At 40.8% G+C, this 23,874-nt stretch overlaps 1 protein-coding gene across 3 annotated transcripts in view; it reads right to left on the reverse strand.

The window, feature by feature from the left end:
* Positions 1-773: 773 nt before the first annotated feature.
* The window catches only part of Bbs7 (Bardet-Biedl syndrome 7), a 31,129-nt gene continuing 8,028 nt past the window's right edge, over positions 774-23,874 (reverse strand). Inside the window, exons 6-20 of one of the 3 annotated variants that reach the window (XM_048333566.1) lie at positions 23,698-23,770; positions 22,906-23,022; positions 22,129-22,259; positions 19,756-19,840; positions 18,190-18,292; positions 17,346-17,538; positions 14,982-15,056; positions 14,047-14,112; positions 11,073-11,212; positions 8,887-9,051; positions 5,271-5,380; positions 5,062-5,165; positions 4,591-4,714; positions 1,747-1,892; positions 774-1,210 (exon numbers count right to left, since the gene is read on the reverse strand). In XM_048333566.1, coding sequence (XP_048189523.1) covers positions 1,759-1,892; positions 4,591-4,714; positions 5,062-5,165; positions 5,271-5,380; positions 8,887-9,051; positions 11,073-11,212; positions 14,047-14,112; positions 14,982-15,056; positions 17,346-17,538; positions 18,190-18,292; positions 19,756-19,840; positions 22,129-22,259; positions 22,906-23,022; positions 23,698-23,770 — 1,620 coding nt within the window. In that variant the 3' untranslated portion in view covers positions 774-1,210; positions 1,747-1,758. Of the gene's footprint in view, positions 1,211-1,746; positions 1,893-4,590; positions 4,834-5,053; positions 5,166-5,270; positions 5,381-8,886; positions 9,052-11,072; positions 11,213-14,046; positions 14,113-14,981; positions 15,057-17,345; positions 17,539-18,189; positions 18,293-19,755; positions 19,841-22,128; positions 22,260-22,905; positions 23,023-23,697; positions 23,771-23,874 lie in introns of those variants that run through there. The other 2 variants (XM_048333567.1, XM_048333568.1) reach the window with 2 other exon arrangements.

Below are 23,874 nucleotides of genomic sequence, written 5' to 3' on the forward strand. Positions count from 1 at the left end.
CCGCGCCCGGCCCGGCTCGCGGTCCCGAGCTGCGCCCCGGTCCGGCGGAGCGCCGGGCGCGCGGCTCCGAGTTCCAAGCCCAGGGTCGTGTCAGGAAGCCGCTCTTTCCTGTAGTTGTGGCAGCGAACAAGGTACCCAGCGAAGGACAGGTGCCGTGGCTCAAGCCTGTCAGCCCAGCCACTCAGGTGGCGGAGATCGGGGGATCCCAGTTCAAAGCCAGCCTGGGCAAGAATGTCCAAGAGACTCATCTCCAACTAACCAGAAAAGCCGGAATGGAACAGAACAAAACAAAGAACAAACTGGGACTGGGAACGTGGCCTAGTGGTAGAGTGCTCACCTCGCATGCATGAATCCCTGGCTTCAATTCCCCAGCATCACATATACAGAAAATGGCCAGAAGTGGCGCTGTGGCTCAAGTGGTAGAGTGCTAGCCTTGAGCAAAAAGAAGCCAGGGACAGTGCTCAGGCCCTGAGTTCAAGCCCCAGGACTGGCAAGAAACAAAACACAGCACAAAAGCCGGAAATGGAGCTCTGGTTCAAGTAGTAGAGCTCCAGCCTTGAGTCAGAAAGCCAAGAGAGAGCGCCCTGTGGTCAAGCCTTGGTCCCCCCCCCCCCCCACACACACACACTCTGTATCTGGGAGAGAATAGTGGTTAATGTAATGAAAACAAGGTTGTGTGTGTGGTTTTGTGACACACAAAGGCTTTGGACTCAATCTCCAGCAACTCCTTTGCAAATAAATATAACCTTATCAAAATAAAAGCCAACTACATGTGCCTTTAACAAATTTTTAATTTAACATTCAATTGCATTAATATTAACATACATATAAAAATATAACATATAATCAAGAATCATCGCTCTCTGAAATGAATGAGTACTTTTCTTGAAAGAATAGCATATTTTCCATTATCTTTAAGCCATTAAGAGCCTTACTGCCCTGAAAAATGAATAAATAAGAAAGTGATGAACTCAACTTGTGTAGCTCGGAAGCTTGTCTTTCATATGTAATGACAAGGAGGTCAGTGGACACAGAAGAAGAAAAATCTCAGGAGCCAGCATGGTCACTTCCATAATCTGTGCTAGCAGAAAAAGTTCTTTTCTTGGCTACAAAATCTAACACTAAGCTGGGTCAAACAGTTCACAAGCTTCAGCAGAGTCAGGAAATGTCCCATGCATGACAGGAACCAGCTGCAGACAAACTCCAACTCCTATGGGGAAGATTGCATGGTTATTCCCAGGGGTTGTTGACACAAGAATTCAGGACACTAACACTGGTCTCTGGTTCCTGCTTTCTAAAGTATTAACACTGCATATCTTCTTAATCACATTAACTTCACTGAGACTCACTTTTCTTATATAATTTGACCAATTTATAGGATAGTTGTAAAGATCAAATAAAGTAATCTGTAAACACAAAAACATTTTAAAGCCCTAGTTCAAACCCTAGTGCTCCAAAAAAAAAAGGGGGGGGAGGGGGAACCTTACTTAAAGTCCTTATATCTCAACTTTTAAAAATTGTATTTGTTGTTCTAGGGTCTCATATGTAGCTTAAGGTGGCCTCAGACTTGCTGGCTAACTCAAGCTAGACCCAATCCTGACCTTGCTTTTCCAACTGCTGAGATTACAGGCATACACTACTAGGATCTGCATCAAACACTTTTGCAAGTTTACAAGTTACCTTGTAACTCTACAGATCCTAAGCCTCTTACTGCTGCTGGTGAACAGATCACATTGGGGACCTTACCTTCCACATCTTTTATGCTGAGTCAAAGAAAGCAATCAGCGCATTCTGATCGTAACTGTCAAGAATCTCCAGCAGAAGAGGTACTTTGCTTTTCACATTGGTTCCTTTGAACTTAAATTTATCTATGAAAAGATCAGTGATCATACCTATAAAGAAAAAAATGTTCTTGTCATTAATTCTTTTAATGACATACTATTTAGTGCAAATAAGTCCTTGATAAATGATTCCTAATAGTCTGAAATTCATTTACTTAAAATACACAAACCTAAAAGCATCCACACTTTAGAAACATGTATTTGTGAGGCATTTTAAGGCAAGTTTCAAGATAATAAATATTTAACTAATGATTGGATATAAGCCCTTAATTCAGATAACAACTGGGTTATAAGCCATTCATTCACACAATCAATTGCTGGCTGTTGTGAACTATTGTGACTTGAAAGCCAAAAGTCCTGGGGCTCAAAGAACACACAAGTGTATTCCAGATATAAAATGGTAATGATTCAAGGTGCTGAGCCTTTATTCAAAACTCTTGATGTAAAAGGTCTATTCCAAAACTTTTCATAGTTTAGGAAGAATAAAAGCAATATACCAATGTATTTGTATTGAGGAGTTGAGTACAAACACTAGCAGTTCACAATAAAATATGTGGATGAGTATCTGCACTGAGATATAAAAGATCAGATATAAAAGATCCATGTGTCACTATAAGTGAGGTTCATCATTAATTGAATTAAGCGGGATTTTGCTGCCAAATGATTTGTGGGGGGCGGGGGAGGGGGAAACCTTGGGCTTTAAAACCTTGTGCTGAAGCTGGAATGTGGCTTAGTGGTAGAATGCTTGCCTAGCATGCATGAAGCCCTAGGTTCGACTCCCTTAGCACCACAGAAACAGAAAAGGCTGAAGTGGTGCTGTGGCTCAAGTGGTAGAGTGCTAGCCTTGAGCATAGAGAAACCAGGGACAGTGCTCAGGCCTTGAGTTCAAGCCCCAGGACAGGTAAAAACAAAAAAAACTTTTGCTGGTGGCTCATGCCTGCCAGTAATCCCAGCCACTGAGGAGGCCGTGATCTGAGAATCAAGGTTCAAAGCCAGCTCAGGCAGAAAAATCCGTGATACTCGTATCACCAACTAATCAGCAAAAAGCTAGAAGTGTAGGTGTGGCTTCAGTCACAGAACTGTGTCCTTGAGCACAAAAGCTATGCTAGAGTTCAAGGTCCTGGGTTCAAGCCCCAGTACCAGCACAGATACACATTTTTTTAAAAAAAATCTGGTTTTCAAAGCTTCTTGGATTTTAGAATCACTGGAAATGGATGGAACATTAGTACCATCCAAATTATTATAAGACTAAAAGCTTGTTCTTAACTATAGTGAACATTAAGCCAATCAATGCTACTGGTACAGCTGGTGAGAAAGTACGTTCGGGTGTAGGAGACATGCTGTAGGTAGGTAAGGTTCAATGTGAAACGATGGCAAATGACCATCTGGTGACTGTAAAAACTTGTCAGAGGGCAGAAAGCACGCATACAGGTGAGAAGTTCTACTGCTGGTTTTGCCACTGACTAGGTATGTAATGGTGAAGTCTTTACCCTTAACTACAAGTTAAATACAAAAGAAAACAGAAAAAAAAAAAAAGGCTGAGTGGTTCACGCCTGTAATCCTAGCTACTCAGGAGGCTGAGATCTGAAGATCAAAGTTCAAAGCCAGCCCAGGCAGAAAAGTCCAAGAGACTCTTATCTCCAGAAAGCTGGAAGTGGAGCTAGGATGCCTGTTTACAGAGCTGTTATGCTGCTGTCACCCACAGCAGGATTTACATTTCTGAGGCAGGCCCTGCCTTTCTTATCTCCCCCTTTTTTTTTTCTTTACCTTTTTTCAGAATCATTTATGAAACATCCAACTTCTTACTGCAAATGCAAAACTGGCACAGCATATAAACAGCCTTTATTAAATTTTGTTTAAAAATATTAGGTTGGTTTTTGTTTTGTTTTTTGGCAGTACTGGGGTTTGGGAGGAAAAGCCTCAAGCTGCTTTCTCTTCGGGCACTCTGCAACTGAGCTACACCTCTAGGCCTTGTTATGCGGGCTGTTGTTAGGGTCTCAATCTACCTACATGTGTTCTTAACTACGAGGCCCCTAACTGTGGCTTCCTAGGGATAGCTGGGTTGACAGGTGTGCACTGCGATGCCTACCTTCTTGAAGACAAGAGCCCTGCAGATTTTTATGCCAAGGAATAATCTAAGCCTTGATCCTCCCAATCTCAGCTTCCCATGGAGGAAGGGTGACAATCTCTCACGTTGCTGTGTGCAGCTGAGTTGTGAAGCCTTTCTGCCATGGCTAGCCTCCCAGCTAAGCAAGGATGAGAGGGTGAGCCACTGGTACCCAGCTTTCACTTTATTTATTTTGGAGCCAGTCCTGAGGCTTGAACTCAGAGCCTGGACGCTGTCCCTGAGCTCTTTTTTACTTAAGTCTAGAGTTCTACCACTTGAGCCCAGCTTCACTTCAGGCTTTTTTTGGGGTTTTTTTTTTTTTTTCAAGTAGTTAACTGGAGATCAGAATTTCATGGACTTTCTTGCCTGGGCTGGCTTTGAACTGTAATCCTCAGATTTTTCTCAGCCTCCTGAGTAGCTAGGATTATAGGTATGAGCCACCAGCATCTGGCCATTTTTAATCTTTTTTAGAATTAAAATTTAAAATTAGCTTAGAAATTAGAAATATTCTGCACAATAAGTTGCTTTGCAGTGGTTCATGACCGCTGTATCTTTGTCTTGTCTGTCTGCCCAGCTTCTTTCACAATCCTTGACAAACAGACAACTGGAAAGAAACAGAGCCAGACAGAACTGTCCACCAACCATAGAGCCTTTCGAGGTGTGCAGGCTGTTTTTTGTACTCTTCTTGTAGGTGATCTGCCTCTTCTAGAATACATCGGTATTCTGGGATCAGAAAGTTTGTGTTTCCCTCATGAACCTGCAGTTCCTTATGTCAAAGTAAACAACAAAGCACTTTAGTCATCAAAATTTAACTCATTACAATATTAAACATGACAATATTAGCAGTCTCATGACTTAAATAACTATCACCAGTTCAGAACTCATGTACTTACTTTTTTTTTTTTTTTTGGCCAGTCCTGAGCCTTGGACTCAGGGCCTGAGCACTGTCCCTGGCTTCTTCCGGCTCAAGGCTAGCACTCTGCCACTTGAGCCACAGCGCCGCTTCTGGCCGTTTTCTGTATATGTGGTGTTGGAGAATCGAACCTAGGGCCTCATGTATCCGAGGCAGGCACTCTTGCCACTAGGCTATAGCCCCAGCCCTCATGTACTTACTTTTAAAGCATCAATTAACTGCACCTTCTTAGCCAAAAGCAACTGGTACTCCAGCTTTGGGTGTATAAGCTTTAAAGTATGTTTGACGGAGACTTCATTTATCTCTAGAAGTTGGCAAGGCACAATGAGGTAAATCACTCATCAGAAAACTTATTAGTATAACAACAACTATATGAAATCAGAAGGACTGACTTATTCTTCTGTTTTACCGTATGATATGTTGAGGTTAATTTTCCTTTTCGTAGCTTCTTTCGAAAGCACATCTTTTAGGATGGATATTGTCGAAATGTTGTCAGATTTAAAAACTCCTTGTCCTTTTCTATAAAATTAAGTGGGTTTTTTTTTAAGAAAGAAAAGCTGTAGAAGGAAGTTCCCCAGGAATACATAGTTTATAACCAGTACTTAGTGTTGGTACTTCATGGTCCTGGTTTCATCTGATAGACATTGAGTATGATGACTGCATTCTCACCCATTTCCTCTCTCTATTCATCCACTCCCTCCTTTCAGCCCTCCTCCACCTCTAGTAGCAGACTGCAAGCTCCCTGTCCAAAGGAGTTGCACCAGGCACCCTCACTGTACGCTGGTGGGCATGCTTGTGCACATGTTCATATGAACCTGAATGTGTTGACTTATATACTTACAAACAGATTTGACCATTGAGAACAATATTAAACAGAATGGTAAAGGGCAACAGTATCCTATTTTATATATAAAATAAGCTAGGGACATGTTAAACTGTCGGCTAACATGTAAGTTCGTGTTTTCAGGAGTAATCATCATAGGCCTAGACACATATGAGCTTTTGGAACATAAAGTAAAACACACCTAGACCTGATGCTAAAAACCATTCGATTTCTGAGGAATTCTCAGCCTCCAAAGGCTAAATGGTGAGGCAAAAGTATGTTCATGATGCTTGCAGAACTTAGCATAGTTGGGGAAGAAGGGTAAGGAAGGAATCCTAAAGCAGGCAGGATAAACTCTCCCCTCCCACAGAATAAAACAAAGCAAAACCTACCAAACACCCTAGAGACAGAACTGGAGGAGTCAGCTCAAAGAACAGACGGAGAGAAATTAGCGTAGGCCCCTTTACATTGCAACACAACAGAAAGGAGAGGGCTAAGCTCGGTCTCTACTAGGCTCATGCCTAGTGTGCAAGAGGTCCTGGTGTCCATCTCCAGCACTGGATAATCTTATATACTCACACATGGCTGAGGAGCTGAGGAATTATGGGAAAGGAGTGAGAAGTGACAGGGAAAGGGCAGGAGAGGAAGAAGGAGCTTAAGAAGAATATAATGTAAAAGAATGAGCCTCCGAAAGTTATTTGTGTATGCCTGTACTGAGGCCTGAACTCAAGGCCGCTGGCTCTCTCTTAGCTTTATTTTTTGCCAGCCCTGGGGCTTGAACTCGGGGCCTGGGCACTGTCCCTGAGCTTCTTTAGCTCAAGGCTAGCAATCTACCATCTGAGCCACAGCACCACTTCCTTTTCTGTTGAGGTGGTACTGAGGAATTGAGCCCAGGGCTAGGCAGGTAAAGAAGGCAAGCACTCTACCACTAAGACATATTTCAAGCCCTTAACTTCCCTCAAGGCTGATGCTCTACCACTTAAGTCATGCCTCCACTTCTGGCTTTTAGCTGGTTGGAGGTAAGTCTCAGTCTAAACCTCTTCAACAAATGGTAGTAGGAAAATTGGACATTCATATGCACAAGACTGAAAGTGGACCTGTCTGTTACCTTGCACTAATATCAACTCAAAATTGATCAAAGATTTCAATGTCAGACCTGAAACTGTGAAACTACTACAGGAAGGAGTAAGAACAACAACAGTAGAACTTATTGGTGGCTGGGCATAAACTGTTTTGGTAGAGTTCTTGAGGATCCACAAATAGAGAGACTCGACAAATGGGACTGCATCAAACTTAAAAGGATTCTGCACAGCAAAGGTCATAGTTACTAAACTAAAAACAAAACAAAACAAAACAAAAAACAGCCTATAGACTGGGCTCAATTTACCAGTTATATATCCAACACGGGCCTAATATCCAGAATATACAAGAAGCTCAAGAAACTACAACCCTCCAACTAAAAAACTCCAGTAATAAATGGGCAAAGGAGATAGAGACTTCAGAGAAGAAAAAGTAAATGTGGCCAATGAGCACAAAGAAAAGACCTTGGCCATAAAGGAAATGCAAATCAAAACACAACTGAGCTTCCATCTCACTCCAGGAAGGTTGGTCATCATTGAGAATACGAACACTAAGAGATGCTGGTGTGAATGTGTGGAGAAAGGAACCCTATTACACTGCTGGGGGGATGTACACGAGTACAGCCACTCTGGATGGCGGTTTGGAGAGTCCTCAAAAAGCAAAACCTACAAGTGCCCTGCGATCCAGCCACACCATTCCTGGGCAGTCACACCTCCACGTTCTCTGCCACACTAGTCACCACGGCCAAGGTGTGCAAACAGCACAGATGCGTGGATCAAGAAAATGTGGTACATAAACACAACCGAATCTTATTCATCCATTACGGCATTTTTAGGCCTGGGAGGTAGGCTCAGCAGCAAAGTGCTTGCCTTGCAAGTGCAACATCCTGGGTTTGATCCCCAGTACCAAAAAGGAAAAGACAAAAAAAACAAAAATTCTGTCAGCTTTGGTGAAATGGATGGACCTAGAAAAAATTATGTTAAGTGAAGGTAGTCAAGGTTCACAGAGACAAATGGCACATGTTTTCTCTCCTATGTGGAGGTTAACAGATGCAGGGTTTCTGCATCTATACACAAACTGAGTACAGGATGGTATACTCAGGAGTGGAGCCCAGTGGTGTAACTCTTCTGAATAACTAAGGAACTGTTTGCCAAACTAAACACCAGGAAGTAGAAGCATGTTTTGGAGGGGGTGGACCAGGGGAGGGGACACAGCATGGAGGCAGGAAGGGGGAGCAAATGCAGTCATTACAGTCAATGTACACCATGTAACTTGAGGGCAGAGACCGACAGGAGAAAATGAGAATGAAGTAAAGGGTGACAAGATCAAGATTCACTGTACTCATAACTTGATTTCAGGAACTGTAACCCCTTTGTACAACTTAGTAATAATAAAAAAAAAGTCTCAGTTTGTCAGATTTGTCTGCCTGGACTGGACTTGCAATCCTCAGCTCCTATCCTAGCTACAGTTACAGGTGTGATTGGCCAGCCCTAAATATGTAAGCTTTTTCTTTTTTCCCCTCCCTCCCTAACTTTCTTCCTTTCTTCCTTTCTTCCTTCCCTCCCTCCCTCCCTGCCTCCTCTCTCTTTCTCTCTCTCACACACACATTCTCCCCTCATTCTTTCTTTTGTTGTTCTGGGGATTGAAATCAGGGCCTCACACACACTAGACAAGCACTATACCACTGAGCCACACCACTGGGAGTTTTGAGTTAGAATAACTATCCACATTAGTTTGGGAAGGACTGCCTCCATTTAGTCAAGTCTTTTACAGCAATAGAATGCAGTTTTCTTCATGAAGTTCAAATATTTCTAAGAATAGTGCAACAGATTTTACGTGGATATTTTGTGACTGTTATTGCTATAATGAAAGAGTCTTTAAAAGCTACTTTCTAACTAGTGGCTGTCATTGGTGGGGATACAGGAAAAAGTATTAATCTCTGAATATCCCTATTTACTAATCAGCTCTGTAAATCCTTTAGTTGTATTTGTTAAAACTCCTTAATAGTATAGTTTTTTAGTCATATTGTTTGGAAATAATTACTGCCTTGAAGCAAATGAAAACTTAGACATTGTATCTCCCTATAGCAACTCCTGTAAACCAGCAAATAAGCCAGATTTACCTGTAGACACTTTCCAGCTGTGTATCGAGGAAGGTGTTCTGAAAGCAAAATGTTACACTCTCTCCTGCAGGAGGTTTCTCAGGAACGTCAGGCAGGCAAAACACCACCCAGGAGTGGATCTCGGCAAAACTGAACTGGCCTGTCAGAGTCAGGGTGTTCATGGGTCTGTAATTGACAGTATAGCACATAGTGTGAGTGTGGGAAAGGATACAGGTACACATTCACAGGCAGAATTTCACCATGGGAGCGACACAAACATTTAAAAGGTAAGTTTTCTTGAATTAATCGTACCAGTGAATTATTAATTACTTATTACTAATTTACTTCTAATTATTAATTAGTTCTATTATTTAATTTTGTGATGGTACTAGGGCTTGAACTTTATCTGTCCTTTAGCTTTTTCTACATAAAGCTGGCACTCTGCCACTTGACCCACCGCTCTACTTCAGACATTTTGGTGGTTAATTACAGATAACAGTCTCACAGACTTTCCTACCTGGGCTGGCTTTGCACCTCAATCCTCACATCTCAGCCTCCTGACAAGCTGACAGGCATGCGCCACCAGCACCCACCTAACTGTAATATGGAGGTCAGACCTGGCCAGCGCCATCACTGGCTGCTGAGGGGTGTCAGATTGACTCCATCTCAGGTTAAGCAGGGCAGAAGCTGACTCCATCTCCACTATCTTCCCTGCCCCTGAGCTTCACAGTTGAGGGCCATGCCCTGTCAGCTCAGAATCCCGGGAAGATTCCCCCTCACTGTAAACAACAGTACCACCCCCCACACCCCCACACCCCCACCAAATCCAATTCTAACTAGAGTGATAGGTTGTTTCAAGTACATACTATGAAACAGGTTGTAACTCCATTGGCCACCTGTGTGTGACCTGGAATGCTCTGTAAGTGTGGCAAGCTTGACCATGTGGTATTTCTAGCATCTTGTCTTGATGGGCGTGCCTGGATTCCTACAGGAAGGGAAGTACCATCCCTAGGTAATGAGTGTTCCTGAATCCCACAAGACGGGGTGGGCACATGGCTTATAGGGTACTGAACCTGTCTGTCAAGTGCTTGGAACTGGGAGCTTCTGGGTCGGGTCAGGTCAGCTCAGGCGCCATTACGCCATGCCACATGTTCGAGTCTTGTGTTTGTCGTCCCCATGTTGTTCCAAATCAGCTCTCCATTGGAGCTGAATTGGTTTGTTGGTACTTGGAAATCTTCCAGAAGTAAGTCTCTGTCCTGTTTTGGGTTATGTTTTTCTGAAACTTGGGACTGGTCCATCTGGAACTTCCCCAATAAATCCATCTTTTTACTTCAGACAGTCTCTGAGTGGTGAACTCTTGGAGGGACGGGGAATCCCCTCCCTGGAACCCCATAACACTAACACTTTTAATTTTTGAAAAACAATGCTTATACACACCTGCACCTGTGCAAGATGTTTTAACACTCAATTAAGTGATAAAAACAACTATTTTGTTCATTATAATATTCTTTATAATTAAATTCAAGTTAACCCAGGTTGATTTCTTTGAGTGTTGGGAGGAGACGGGGTCTTGCTATGTAGCCAGACTGGCCTCAAGCTAAAGATCCTCCTAACTCAGCCTCCCGAGTTCTGGAATTAGAGGAAAATGCCATCATGTCCAAATAAGTCTTATTTTTTTAAGTTAACAGAGTATTTCCACTATGTAGGCTACAAAACACGTATGCAAAAATCTCATGGAAAGAGTCAACACAATGCAAAGGCAAAAAACTCCTTTGAGGACAGTAGAAATGGATTTGAAACCTTGCTGTATAATACCAGCTGTGTGCCACTGGACAGGTTAGAGCATAATACCTTCTATCTTATAGGAATTTGGGGTAAATCTACAAATACAAAGCAGAAAGAATGAATACAGGATACAGTATACAGAATTAAGGAATAATAAAATCAAGCAACTTTTAGGTTATTCAGACCACTCATTTGTAGATAAAAAACTGTCAAATCTGGAGACATAAAGAGAGAGAAAAAACTATTTCTCCAAGGTGAGTGCAGGTAGCTCATGCTCAATCAGGAGACTGAGATCTGGCAATCCTAGTTCCAAGATAGCACAGGCAGACATAGCTACAGAACTTGTACTAGAAACATAAAAAGCCAGTTCACGTGAATAGCCTAGCCACTCAAAAAAGAAACAGTTCTCTTCTTTATCCTACCGGTCGTGGTGGATGAAGTGAGTTCGCTGATGGAGGGACAGAGGTCTGATGTGGTACTGTCGGACCTGACAGGTTTTGGGTTGAATTCTTGGAGTCACGTAAGCTTGAAGTGTGCCATACTGGCCTTCGATTGAGCGAACCTGGTGCAACACAGAAAAGGAAAGGATGAATAAACAACAGCATAAACTCATTTAAATATTCAGTGTAAACTGCATTTTCAATTTTTGAGCTATCAAGTTTTCTTTTGTGTGTGTATGTGTGTGTGCGTGCACGCAGGCGTGTGCACCAAGGGGAGCTTGAACTCAGGGCCTGAATGTTTCCACTCACAGCTGGCACTCTCTTAAACCACAGCTCCACTTCTGGCTTTTCCAAGGTAAACTGGAGATCAGAATCCCATGGACTTTACTACCCAGGCTGGCTTCAATCTGCAATCTTCAGATTTTACCCTAGATTACAGATGTCTATTCCAAACCATCCTGATTAATACATAATGTATAATATTATAAAACCTACTAATGTAATTTACTTTATACCATATATGGAAAAATAAAACAGAATGATGTCAGTAACAAAGAAAAGTATATACAGCTTCATCACACATCCACACTAACTCAATATGAAACAGTATTGTATGGGAGAACCTCTCCTGAAATAACACACTGAGTTTCAGAACATCAGCAATACCAGGAAAAAAATATATATTCTCCTAATCATGGAGATATTAAAGGTATTTCAAAACTATAAAAGCTGAGTGTTGATCCCCTTGTATCCCTTTCCTGTGGTTGTCCCCGCGCTATCACTGTATCTCATCCAAGTACCCTGGATACTGTATATACTGGTATTAGAACTAGGGAAGGGAAAGGGAATACCAAAATTGAGAGACAAAGGATAAAAAGACAAATGACTCCAAAAGCAATACTTGCAAAACCATTTGGTGTAAACCAACTGCACAACTCATGGGGGCTGAGAGCAAGGGGGAGGGGGGAGGGGAGAATGAGGGAGGAGGTAACAAACAGTACAAGAAATGTACCCAAGGCCAAATGTATGAAACTGTAACCCCTCTGTACATCACTTTGACAATAAATAATTATTATTAAAAAATTAAAAAATAAAGAAGGTAAAAAGCTGAGCGTTGGTGGCTCATGTCTGTAATCCTACTCAGGAGGCTGAGATCTGAGGATCAAGGTTAAAGGCAAGAAAGTCTGTGAGACTCTTATCTCCAGTAAACTCCTCAGAAAAAGCTGTAAGTGGCACTGCGGCTCAAATGGTAGAGAACACTAGCCTTGAGCCAAAGAGGTTCAGGGACAATGCCCACACCTACAGTTCAAGCCCCAGGACTGGTAAAAAAAAATTTTTTAAATCAAATGCCACACTGTAGTAAAAACTAAAGTGAAACTGCGTACTATGTTCCAATATTTAATTATAAATATGATTGTTACTAAATTGCTAAAAAAAATTTAAAGATTTTGTAGCACAAATTAAATCACTAGAATGAAATTGGTAAAATTTATACATTAGAAACAACACGAGGGAGAAATACCCAGATCACTTTAATAACTTAACTGGTTTCATTTAGACCATGACAGGACCACTTGGTAAACCTAAAAATCAATGGAATTTAAATGTTAAATGTGTGATAATAATAAGGAATAGCTCATTTTTTGCTTGATATTATTTTTAATGTTTAAAAGAGTCTTGTAGACATTCATACCGAAATATTTACAAATGAAATTATAAGTATTGCTTCTAAATGACAGTATAAACAAAAATGGCATGAACTGTGGTCAGAGTAAAGCCAGTAATAAATACATGGAATTGATTATTCATATAAAATATGGAATCAACCCACATGCCTCTCAGTAGAGGAATAGAACAGGAAAATGTGGTATATATACACAATGGAATTTTATGCCTCTATCAGAAAGAATGACATTGCCCCATTTGTAAGGAAATGAAAGGACTTGAAAAAATTATACTCAGTGAAGTGAGCCAGACCCAAAGAAACATGGACTCTATGGTTTCCCTCATAGGGAATAATTAGCACAGGTTTGGGCAGTCACAGCAGAGGATCACAAGAGCCCAATAGCTATGCCCTTAGGAACACATAAGATGATGCTAAGTGAAATGAACTCCATGTTATGGAAACGAGTGTTATATCACTGTTGTAATTACTTTCAACATGCCATGTGAAATGGTAAAAAAAATATATATATATATATTTAAAATTATTCATAATAGAAAAAAATTTAGGGCTGGGGATATGGCCTAGTGGCAAGAGTGGCCTAGTGGCCTTGTATACATGAGGTCCTGGGTTCAATTCCCCAGCACCACGTATATAGAAAATGGCCAGAAGTGGCGCTGTGGCTCAAGTGGAAGAGTGCTAGCCTTGAGCAAAAAGAAGCCAGGGACAGTGCTCATGCCCTGAGTCCAAGGCCCAGGACTGGCAAAAAAAAAAAAAAAAAAAAAGAAAGAAAAAAGAAAAAAATTTAAATCCTAGTTAGAAGAAACTGTAAAATAAATGATTTTTAAGTGTTAAAAGCAGATTAAGCTGGGGCTGGGGCTCACACCTTTAATTCTAGCTATGCAGGTTGCTGAAATCAGAGATCATATTTCAAAGCCAGCCTAGCCAGGAAACTTCCTTCCAGAGACTCTGATCTCCAATGAAGCACCAGAAAGCCAGAAGTGAAGGCGCTGCTCAAGTAGTAGACCACCAGTCTTGGGCGAAAAAGCTACGCAAGAGCATGTGGCCAAGTTCAAGCCCCAGTAGGAGTGTGTGAGGGCATGAAACACACACACACACACACACACACACACAGAGCAGATCCATGGTTTGTAATAAATGAAATCCCAACTGGCCATTCTAAAGTCATGGTATATTGATATTGCATGGACAGATTCAATGGGAGGAAATGTCAACACATGTAAGGCATACCAAGGAAGAAAAGCAAAAATGTAAATACCCAGATAGACCTACCTTGAGCTCCAGCCTTGTGGTATTTGCCTGGCACCGGTAAGTGGCAAGAAGGAAGTTGTCGCTGGGCTTGAGAAGTCAAGGTTGAAGAAAAGGAAGAAGATCCATGTTAATAACAAAGCACCCACAAGGCAAATGTGTCCCGCTTATCTGAACATTTACCACTTGTGTTAAGTGCTTTTCCAATACGTTCTCTCCTTTATTTCTATAAGCAACCCTCTGTGCAGAGTTTACTAAGTAAACACTTTTCAGAGGAAGAGGGGGTTAGTAAATTTCCCAAAAGGAATGATAAAAGTAGAACTAGTGCCTGGAGTCAGCTCCAGTCATTACTTGTGCTGCGATGGTCTGCCTTCCCCAGTGCAGCTAATACTTGCTGTCTTTCTCTAACTTCAGAAGTAACACTGACACCCTGAGTACTTCCCCCAGTCGGAGGTGAGACACAGTGAGCACTTCCCACAGGATGGATGAGATAAAGGAAGCATTTCCCACAACATGGACATTATCCCATAGCAGGTACTTTGTACATGTTAGGTGTTCAATAAACATCTGCTAAATGAAGGTGAATGTACCATTAAACTAGCCCCTAAAACTAGAAAGGGGCAAGGGAATAGATTGTGTTCATACGCAGGTATGTGAGAGCCTGTATAGTCTGTAAAAGTTTGAAGGATCTCAGTTTGGCGGAAATGTCCCTGGGAAAGTTGGTACCACCTCTTGAGAGGGAAGGTGGAGAAGTAATTAAGAGCTGAAGCATGGCACATTTTCTATATACCACAGGGAGGAATCCAGTCTGACACCTAGCAGGAAATAAGAATATCCAAAAAGGGTGTAAGAAATGGTAACATGGTGTTTGCTTCTCTGGAGGCAGTTTATAGCACAGGAGGTGAGTGGAAAGACAAAAAGGCAGAGGAATTGAGACATGAAGACTACATTTGACTCACCTCAGAATCACAGCTGCTAAAGCTAACAACAGCAGAATTCTTGTCCACATCAAGTAAATCGATTGGAACATCACTCTACAATCAACAATAGGAAAGAATATTCAGATGGAAAACTTAAAAATGTTTGCAAAAGGGCTGGGAGTGTGGCTTAGTGGTAGAGTGCTTACCTAGCATGCATGAAGCCCTGGGTTCGATTCTTTAGTACCACATAAACACAAAAAGCCAGAAGTGGCATTGTGGATCAAGTGGTCGAGTGCTAGCCTTACCAAAAGAAGCTTAGAGACGGCGCCTGCGCTCTGAGTTCAAGCCCCAGGACTGGCAAAAACCAAACAAAAACAAAAAAACACAAAGAATGTCTTCTGTAGGGTTCTCCTTAGTTCTAGGTTATGATCACCTTCACATTTGAGAAGATGAATTCTTATAACTTATACTTGATAGCTTATACTTGTAGAAAATAAAGTTTATAAAATATATTTTATGGGCGGCCCTGTGCGGAAGGAGGGTGGGAGAAAAATGAGGGAGAGAGTAATAAGTATGACAAGAAATATACTCACTACCTTAAATATGTAACTGTAACCCCTCTGTATATCACCTTGACAATAATATTAAAAATGAAACAAATCTGAACATCCTGACCAGAAAAAAATTTTTTAAACATTTTTTTCTAATTTTAATTATCAGAAATAATAGGATATCATATGTCCCTATTCCCTTACAAGATTAATCTTTTTAATATAGGCCTTTGAGAGAAAAAGGGTGCATGTTTTCTCTCATAAGTGGATATTAGATCTAAATTATAAACATACATGACACAATATACAAGGTCATATAAATAAATATAGATACAAACACACAAATGGACGAAAGTATGGTATACGCAAGGAATGAGTACAATGGTCTAATTCCTTTGAACAACTAATTTGTAGTTTGAAAAAATGAGTATCAGAAAGCTAAAATATTTTGGGGGAGGAGGTCAGGAGGAGGAAGAGCAGACAAAGCGTGAGAAGGATGGGTGAGAACAATAGTGAAATTCAATGTGCACATGTGCACATGGAACCGTAACTTGAGGGGATGGATGGCTTAGAAGAGATGGGCGAGAAAGATGGAAGGAATGAATACTTAATATTAAAATAAAAATAAATAAATAAAATGTAGTCTTCCTATTTTCTACTAGTGTTGAAAACTACCTCAGACTTTAATGGCCTTATATACAGGAACATTCTAATTTTATCAGTTCCTTTTTGTCAATTTTAATCTCATCTGTTATAAGAAAGGAGGTGATTTGGGATTTCCCTAAAGTAGTTTTGAGAAGAAAGCTACTGCACTGTATCCTATGAATGGGGATCCTAGAGTTATTCAATGAGCAGCCTTGAGCTAATATTAATGAAGACTTTTCTACCTTTAAGGGTTAGTAATTTGATCTTGACCTGGCTTGACCTTGACCTTTATAATAACAACAGAATATGTTAAAAATAATAATCTGGGGCTGGGAATACATGAAGCCCTGGGTTTGATTCTTCAGCACCACGTATATAGAAAAAGCCGGAAGTGGCGCTGTGGATCAAGTGACAGAGTTCTAGCCTTGCGCAAAAAAACAGGGACAGGGCTCAGGCCCTGAGTCCAAGCCCCAGTACTGGCAAAAACAAAACAAAACAAAAAATAATAATCTGATCTTGACTGGGCACCAGTGGCTCATGCCAGTAATTGTAATTGCTCCAGAGGCTGAGATATTAAGATTGCAGTTTGAAGCCAGCCTGGGTAGTAGAGTTTGTAAGACTCTTATTTCCAATTAACTGGCAAAATAGAGTCAACATAGAGGTGTGGCTCAAATGGCAGAGCACCAGCCTTGAGTGAAAAAGCTAAGGCACAGTGCTCAAGCCCCAAGTTCAAGCCCCAGCATACACACACACACACACACACACACACACACACGCGCGCGCGCATGCACACACCAGGACCAGCACAAATATATACACACATACATATTCACACACAAACATACGCACACAAAAGGACAGCACACACACATACACACCAGGATTGGCGCATGCGCACACGCGCGCGCGCACACACACACACACACACACACACACAAATACAAAAAGAAAATTCTCCTATAGCAAAAGGAGAAAATTCTTACTGCCCTTATTCTGTCTCTATGGGAAACAGAAGTTTATCTATTTTGTGTTTGTTACAAAGTATAGAAATAAATAAAAGGCAAAGATAAAATGAAAATAAACTGTAAGTAAATTGATTATTTTATGGAAGATTAGATGCTATATTCACTTGAAATTACTATCTAAAGTGTTCTGTACTCCAAAACAGATCCAGTTATGAAACTGAGAAATTGGCCACTCTGCTTACCTGAATTAAGACATTATCTATGGCAGTCTGCACCTCTAAGACGAGGCTGTAGCTTGCATCGTCCTTGTTTAATGTAAACTTGTCGTTTATACTAAATGAAGGTACAGCTGATTTGGCTTTGCTTGACTGAGAAGACTGTTGATAGTTCTCTCTTTCCTGTAGTACTTTATACTGCAAATGTTCCAGCTCACTTCTGCAGGAAAATACACACAATTTGTCACACACACACACAGACACACAAACAATACATAAACACTGGAGATCCTTAGAATGTGTGTAAGCACTTGAGCTAAAACGTTAACTTCTTGTGTGTGTGCCAGTACTGGGACTTGAACTCGGGGCCTGTCACTGTCCCTTAGCTTTTTCCACTCAAGGATGGCACTCTACCACTTGGGCCATACCTCCACATCCAGCTTCTTTTTGATAGTTACTTGGAGATAAAAGCCTTCCAGACTTTCCTGCCCAGGCTGGCTTCAAACTGCAATCCTCAGGATTCAGCCTCTTGAGTAGCTAAGATTATAAGTCTGAACCATTGGCACCCAACAGATAGTACACCTTTAAGTATTATAAATCAATAATCAGGGGCTGGCAATATGGCCTAGTGGTAGAGTGCTTGCCTTGTGTACATAAAGCCCTGGGTTCGATTCCTCAGCACCACATATATAGAAAAAGCCAGAAGGGGTGCTATGGCTCAAGTGGTAGTGTTAGCCTTGAGTATAAAGAAGCCAGGGACAGGGCTCAGGCCCTAAGTCCCAAGCCCCAGCACTGGCAAAAAACAAACAAGCAAAAAACAATAATCACATACTTTGGTGAGATAAAAACAAAGAAAAAAACTTGATGTTACCGTAAAGAAGAAATTTTATTCTGCATCTCCTGGTTAATTTTTAATTCTTCTCCTGGCCCATTTTCCTTTTGAGTGGGCTCTGTTGTCAGACCTGTAATCCAGCCTGTGGAGAGGAATTACAATCATCAGTGTGTAAGACATATATCAGACATTGTTTAGCAGATATCCCAATAAAAAACATATCCTCAGTGCAATACCAACTTAATACTAACCTCCTCCACAAAACCAGGCAGAAAAATAGTTAAATCGTAAAGTACTTAAGCACTCTGTGATATTACTTTTTACTTGAAATACACTATTTTTACAGACTTTCATTTCTCAGCAATTTTATTTTTAGGTAAGGAATAACTTCAGCATATTGCAGCAAGTTAAAAAAGTCATTCAAAAATTGCTTCCATAGCTGAGCATATTGGCAAATACCTGTGGGAATACTAGCTGGGGTGGGAGGATGTTGAGTTCAAGGCTATCTTGGGATATATATAGGGAGTTCAGTCCAGCCTGCACTATACAGTGAGATCTTATCTCAGAGAGAGAGAGAGAGAGAGAGACAGAGAGACAGAGACAGAGACAGAGACAGAGACAGAGAGGAAGGAAGAAAGAAAACCAAGCCAAGCACCAGTGGCTTGAGCCTACTTGAGAGTAAAACATGTTTATTTGATCACTTAAAATATAAATTATGCTGGGTATGGGTGGCTTATACTGTAATCACAACCACTCAAGAGGCTAAGATCCAGAGGACTGAGGTTCAAGGCTAACCTGGGAGGAAATCCCATGAAACTCCACCTCCAATTAAGCAGCAAAATGCTGAGCTGGAGATGTGGCTCAAGTAGTAGAGCACCATGATCAGCTAAGTTGGTCAGCACAAGGCTCTGAGTTCAAGCTCTGATTTTAGCGCATGTGCGCGCATGCGTGCGCACACACACAAACACACAAAAGTACTTTCATGGAAGTCATAACTCTCACATGACTTGTGAAATAGAAAAAAATTACCTTCAAAAGCAAGCAATTTTTTATAAGAAATGCACATACTTCACAACATAGACAAAATTTCAGTAAATACTTCTCTTAAAGAGTATCATTTCATTTTCAAAGAGAGAGAGACAATCTTAAAGTGGTGCTCAAACCAACAACTCTATTCCTCCCTTGAAGTTTTCAGCTCAGATCATCGTACCCAGGTCTCACTCATGCTAGACAAGCACACTACCACTGAGCTATAACCCCAATAAAGTCTAGAATATATTGACAACATTTTACATGGTCATAAAACTAAATTTACCAAAGTTAAACTTCCATCTTTTTATTTTTTCTGCTGGTCCTGGGGCTTGTACTGAAGGCCTGGACACTGTCCCTGAGCTTCTTTTGCTCAAGTTTAGCATTCTACCACTTGAGCCATAGCTCTACTTTTGGCTTTTTTTTGCAATTTATTGGAGATAAGAGTCTCATGGACTTTCCTGCCTTCTTTCCTGTTGGCTTCGAACTGCAATCCTGAAATCTTAGTCTCCAGAGTAGCTAGGATTATGGCGTGGCCACAGCACCGGCTCTGGGCTCTGAGTACACTTTACTTACCTGAATAGGTAGACACCACGATTTCATCATACCCATCTTTCCCTACACAGCCGCCCTGGATGGAGGTGACGCTTTCAGACAACATCTACAACAAATTCAAGAACAAGCACTTTGTTAATAACTGAAGTTCAAGAGCATATTAAAGCAAGTCACAAAACTTGTCTGGTTGGCTCTAGACATTTAGGATCTGGACATGTGAAGCACCTATTTACTGAATGTTTACTGTGTACAGACAATGAGATTAGACCGACAAAATCTTGAACAAATGAAAGAAAACTCTACCGTATTTAAACTTGGGAAAGAAGACTCAAGATGATCCTAGTATATTTGTGTTAGCACTCAGCTAACAATACAATCATCTCAATAAAAAACCAATTTATAGAAAAAGATTTTTTTTAAATTACATAAGAAAGCCACCAGCTTAGTGTACTTTCTGAATGCAATAGACCCCCTTTTGTGTGTTCTTTTTCCCAAAGAATTTTTATGTATTTGTTATTTTTGTGCCAGTACTGGGGCTTGAACTCAAGACCCTTGTGCTTTTACTTGCCATTCCCAATCAAAACTGTAACATACTGGCCGCTAGTGGCTTTTGCCTGTAATCCTAGCCATTCAGCAGGCTGAGATCTGAGGACAGTGGCTCAAAGCCAGCTTGGGCAGGAAAATCCAGGAGACTCTTATCTCCAATTAATCACCAAAAAACCAGAATGGCTATGGCTCAAAGTGGCAGAGCACTAGACTTGAGCAAAAGAGCTCAGGGACAGTGAGGGTCATGAGTTCAAGTCCCTGGACTGGCACACACAAAAAAGGAAAGAGATGATAAATTTTGAGAAAATATGTTTAACCTGATTTAAACATGACACAACGTATACCTTTATCAAAACCTCACATGATCGATATCCCACTGACATATATGATTACTATGGTCTTATATATTAATTTGAAATAAACTTAATAGAAAATAGAAAAAAAGAATCCATAAGATTCAATTTATGTCAGAATACTTGTTTATGTGACTCGATATGTTGGCATCAACAGGCCTTAGTTATACTTAAGTTTTAAGCTAAAATGACCTTCTTTTTCAGTTGGCCCGTGAGTACCTACAATTAAAATTTCTACCTAACCCTCTTTGTTTAAGGATGTTCTAATACTGCCCTGACAATATAAAGTTTATGCTTAAGTTCTTACTTCAAAACAATATCACAGGGCTGGAAATATGGCCTAGTGGCAAGAATGCTTGCCCTGTATACATGAAGCCCTGGGTTTGATTCCCCAGCACCACATATATAGAAAATGGCCAGAAGTGGCACTGTGGCTCAAGTGGTAGAGTGCTAGCCTTAAGCAAAAAGAAGCCAGGGACAGTGCTCAGGCCCCGAGTTCAAGCCCAGGACTGGTAAAAACAACAACAACAACAAAAAAAAACAATATCACATATGATACTTGCATTAAAGAAACTAAGGCAAACTATTTAATCACAAGGGAATTTATAATATTTAAAAACATAATAAAAAATAACAAAAAAGTAACTTATGGTCCAGCTATAGGCAACAATCTGTTATTCAAACACAAGAGCAGTGATGAAAGATTGTGATGACATTAGAATTTATGTACTTGGGGTTGAGCTCAGGATCTCATTCGGCTTTTTTGCTCAAGGTGGGTGTACTACCACTTGAGCCACATCTCCACTTCTGGCTTTTCACTGGTTAACTGGAGATGAAGAATCTCACAGACTTTCCTGCCTGGATTGGCTCTCAGCCTCAATCCTCAGATCCCAGCCTTCTGAGTAGCTGGGATTATAGGCAGGAGCCACCAGAACCTGGCAGGGTAGTAATATTTTAAACACAAGATTTGAATTTGGGGTGAGGAGCTAGTATTAAGGGTTGAACTCAAGACCTGTTTGAGCCATGTGTCCTGTCCTTTTGAACTGGTAATTTTCACTGCTTTTATGCCCACTCTAGGCACCCTTTGATCCTTCTAGCTGCACTTCCCTGTGGGTGTCTCTGGGGATGACAGATCCACACCATCTCACCCAGCCGCCATGCCTCCCTCCGAGCTGGGCCAGCCAGTGCTTCCCACAATGCCTAGGTACTGGCTGAGAAAGAGTCACAAAAACTTCTTTTTATACAGCCTGACCCTGAATGGTGATCCACCACAATCCACTACCTCTGCATCCCAGGGAGTGAGGAGTACAGTTTTGAGCAACCAAACCTGGCAGAATCTTAATGTGTTTTAATAAAATCCAGACCATTAGTCATCTCTGTAATAATTTGACAAATGAAACATATCTGTGTCCCAGTGCTGGGGATTGGACCTGGGGCCCCATACATGTTAGGCTATGTTCATATTTTCCACATGAAGCTTGTTAAATGAACTTACCTGATCGAATCGTAGAACAGGTTCATTTGCATTGTCAAAACTATATACTTCCACCATTCCATCATCTCGCCCAACAAGTAAATCTTTAACCCCATCACCCACAATGTCAAAGCTGTCGATACACAAAATGCCTTAAAAAAAAGATGTTAATGATGAGTTATTAAAAAACTAATAGTAAAATAATAGCTATAATCAAGTATAAAACAGTAAGAATGGAAAACATATAGAGCAATCCAACATGGAAGAAAACTCTCAGAACAGTCAGGTGCCGGTCTTTCTCCATCCACACTCATCTACCTCCATGGGTTTCAATGCATGCGCCCAGGTTTATTTCTCCTTCCCTCAGCTCTAGCCTCTGCACACAGCTCTGGACACATGGACAGACCATGGTCATCTCTATACCTGCAATTCACATTTCCTGAGAAGGGTGCAAATTCTTTAGAGAAGTAGAATATTCCCTGAGAACACCAAGTTCTCTCAGATTCCAATTCTTTACCCCCAACTAAAAATGGACTTTTGTGCAGAATGGTAGACATTAACCTATACCAAAAAACGAACTCCAAATCACTATGAACATTTCTTACTGTATAATAAAATGATGGCAATGGTATAGTAGAACTGAAAAACACAGATTAAATCAAAAGTGGCTCTGTGAAGTGCTAAGTCTGTGGATAATAGGAGTACAAGGAACAGAATTAATGAGACCATCTATTTTAATCACGGAGATTCCAGAGTGAGTACCAAAGTATCAAAGTATCCAGAATTTCAAAGGCATACCTCCCCTCTTTTTGTCATTCCGTATTTCCCACTTGTGTACTGGTTTGGATGCTGTGATCTGAATGAGCCCAAGTTTCCCATCCGACGTTCCAAACACAAGGTCTTCCCCAGAGTCACCTAGTGAGTTATAACAAATGCATCAACACTATCTCTTTAAAGTCAAACATTCCATTTTAATATTATAAAAAGACATAAAATGCAATTTGATATTGATCAAGATGCATTTGTACTTACAAATTAATATATAGAATTGAAACTCCTTTGTACAACTAAAGATTTTTTTTTTTAAAAAAACCTGGACATCTGGCTCAGGCCTATAATACCAGCCACTTAGAAGGCTGAGATCTAAAGATCATGGTTCAAAGCCAGCCCAAGCAGAAAAGTCCAGGAGACTTTTATCTCCAATTAATCACCAAAAAGTCAAAAGTGGAGCTGAGACTCAAATGGTAGTGTACCAGTCTTGTGTGAAAAATCTAAGGAATAGTACCCAGGCCCCGAGTTTAAGCCCTATTACCAGTACAAAACAAAAACAAAAACAAAAATAAAACCTTAATTTTGGGGAATGGTTATTCCCCAAATTTTATAACCATAGGAGATAAGACTATTCCACATCTAAAAATGAAGAAGCTAAAAATTAAAAGTTCAATTAACTCATTATTGTGAGTTACTAACACCTAATCAAAAGACATGTGTCTCAATTCTAGTACAAACATTTTGGGTACATATTTTTCCTATGATTCTCCGTTTTCACCTAGTATTTGTTACCAACAACAAATACTAAATCCAGATTACCGCCATTTCCATTGTGCAGTGCTAACACGGCAGGTGGGCCGGGGACCTCAATCTCATACATCACATTAGATCCCTGTAGGAGAGCGAGAATCGAAAACATGAGACCAAATACAGACCAAAACAGTGAACTCACGGATAATCACAGGCAACGCAGCATAGAATTCACCTTATATTTGG

This window comes from Perognathus longimembris, chromosome 24 (assembly GCF_023159225.1).
Source record: "Perognathus longimembris pacificus isolate PPM17 chromosome 24, ASM2315922v1, whole genome shotgun sequence".
Taxonomy (NCBI): Eukaryota; Metazoa; Chordata; class Mammalia; order Rodentia; family Heteromyidae; genus Perognathus; species Perognathus longimembris.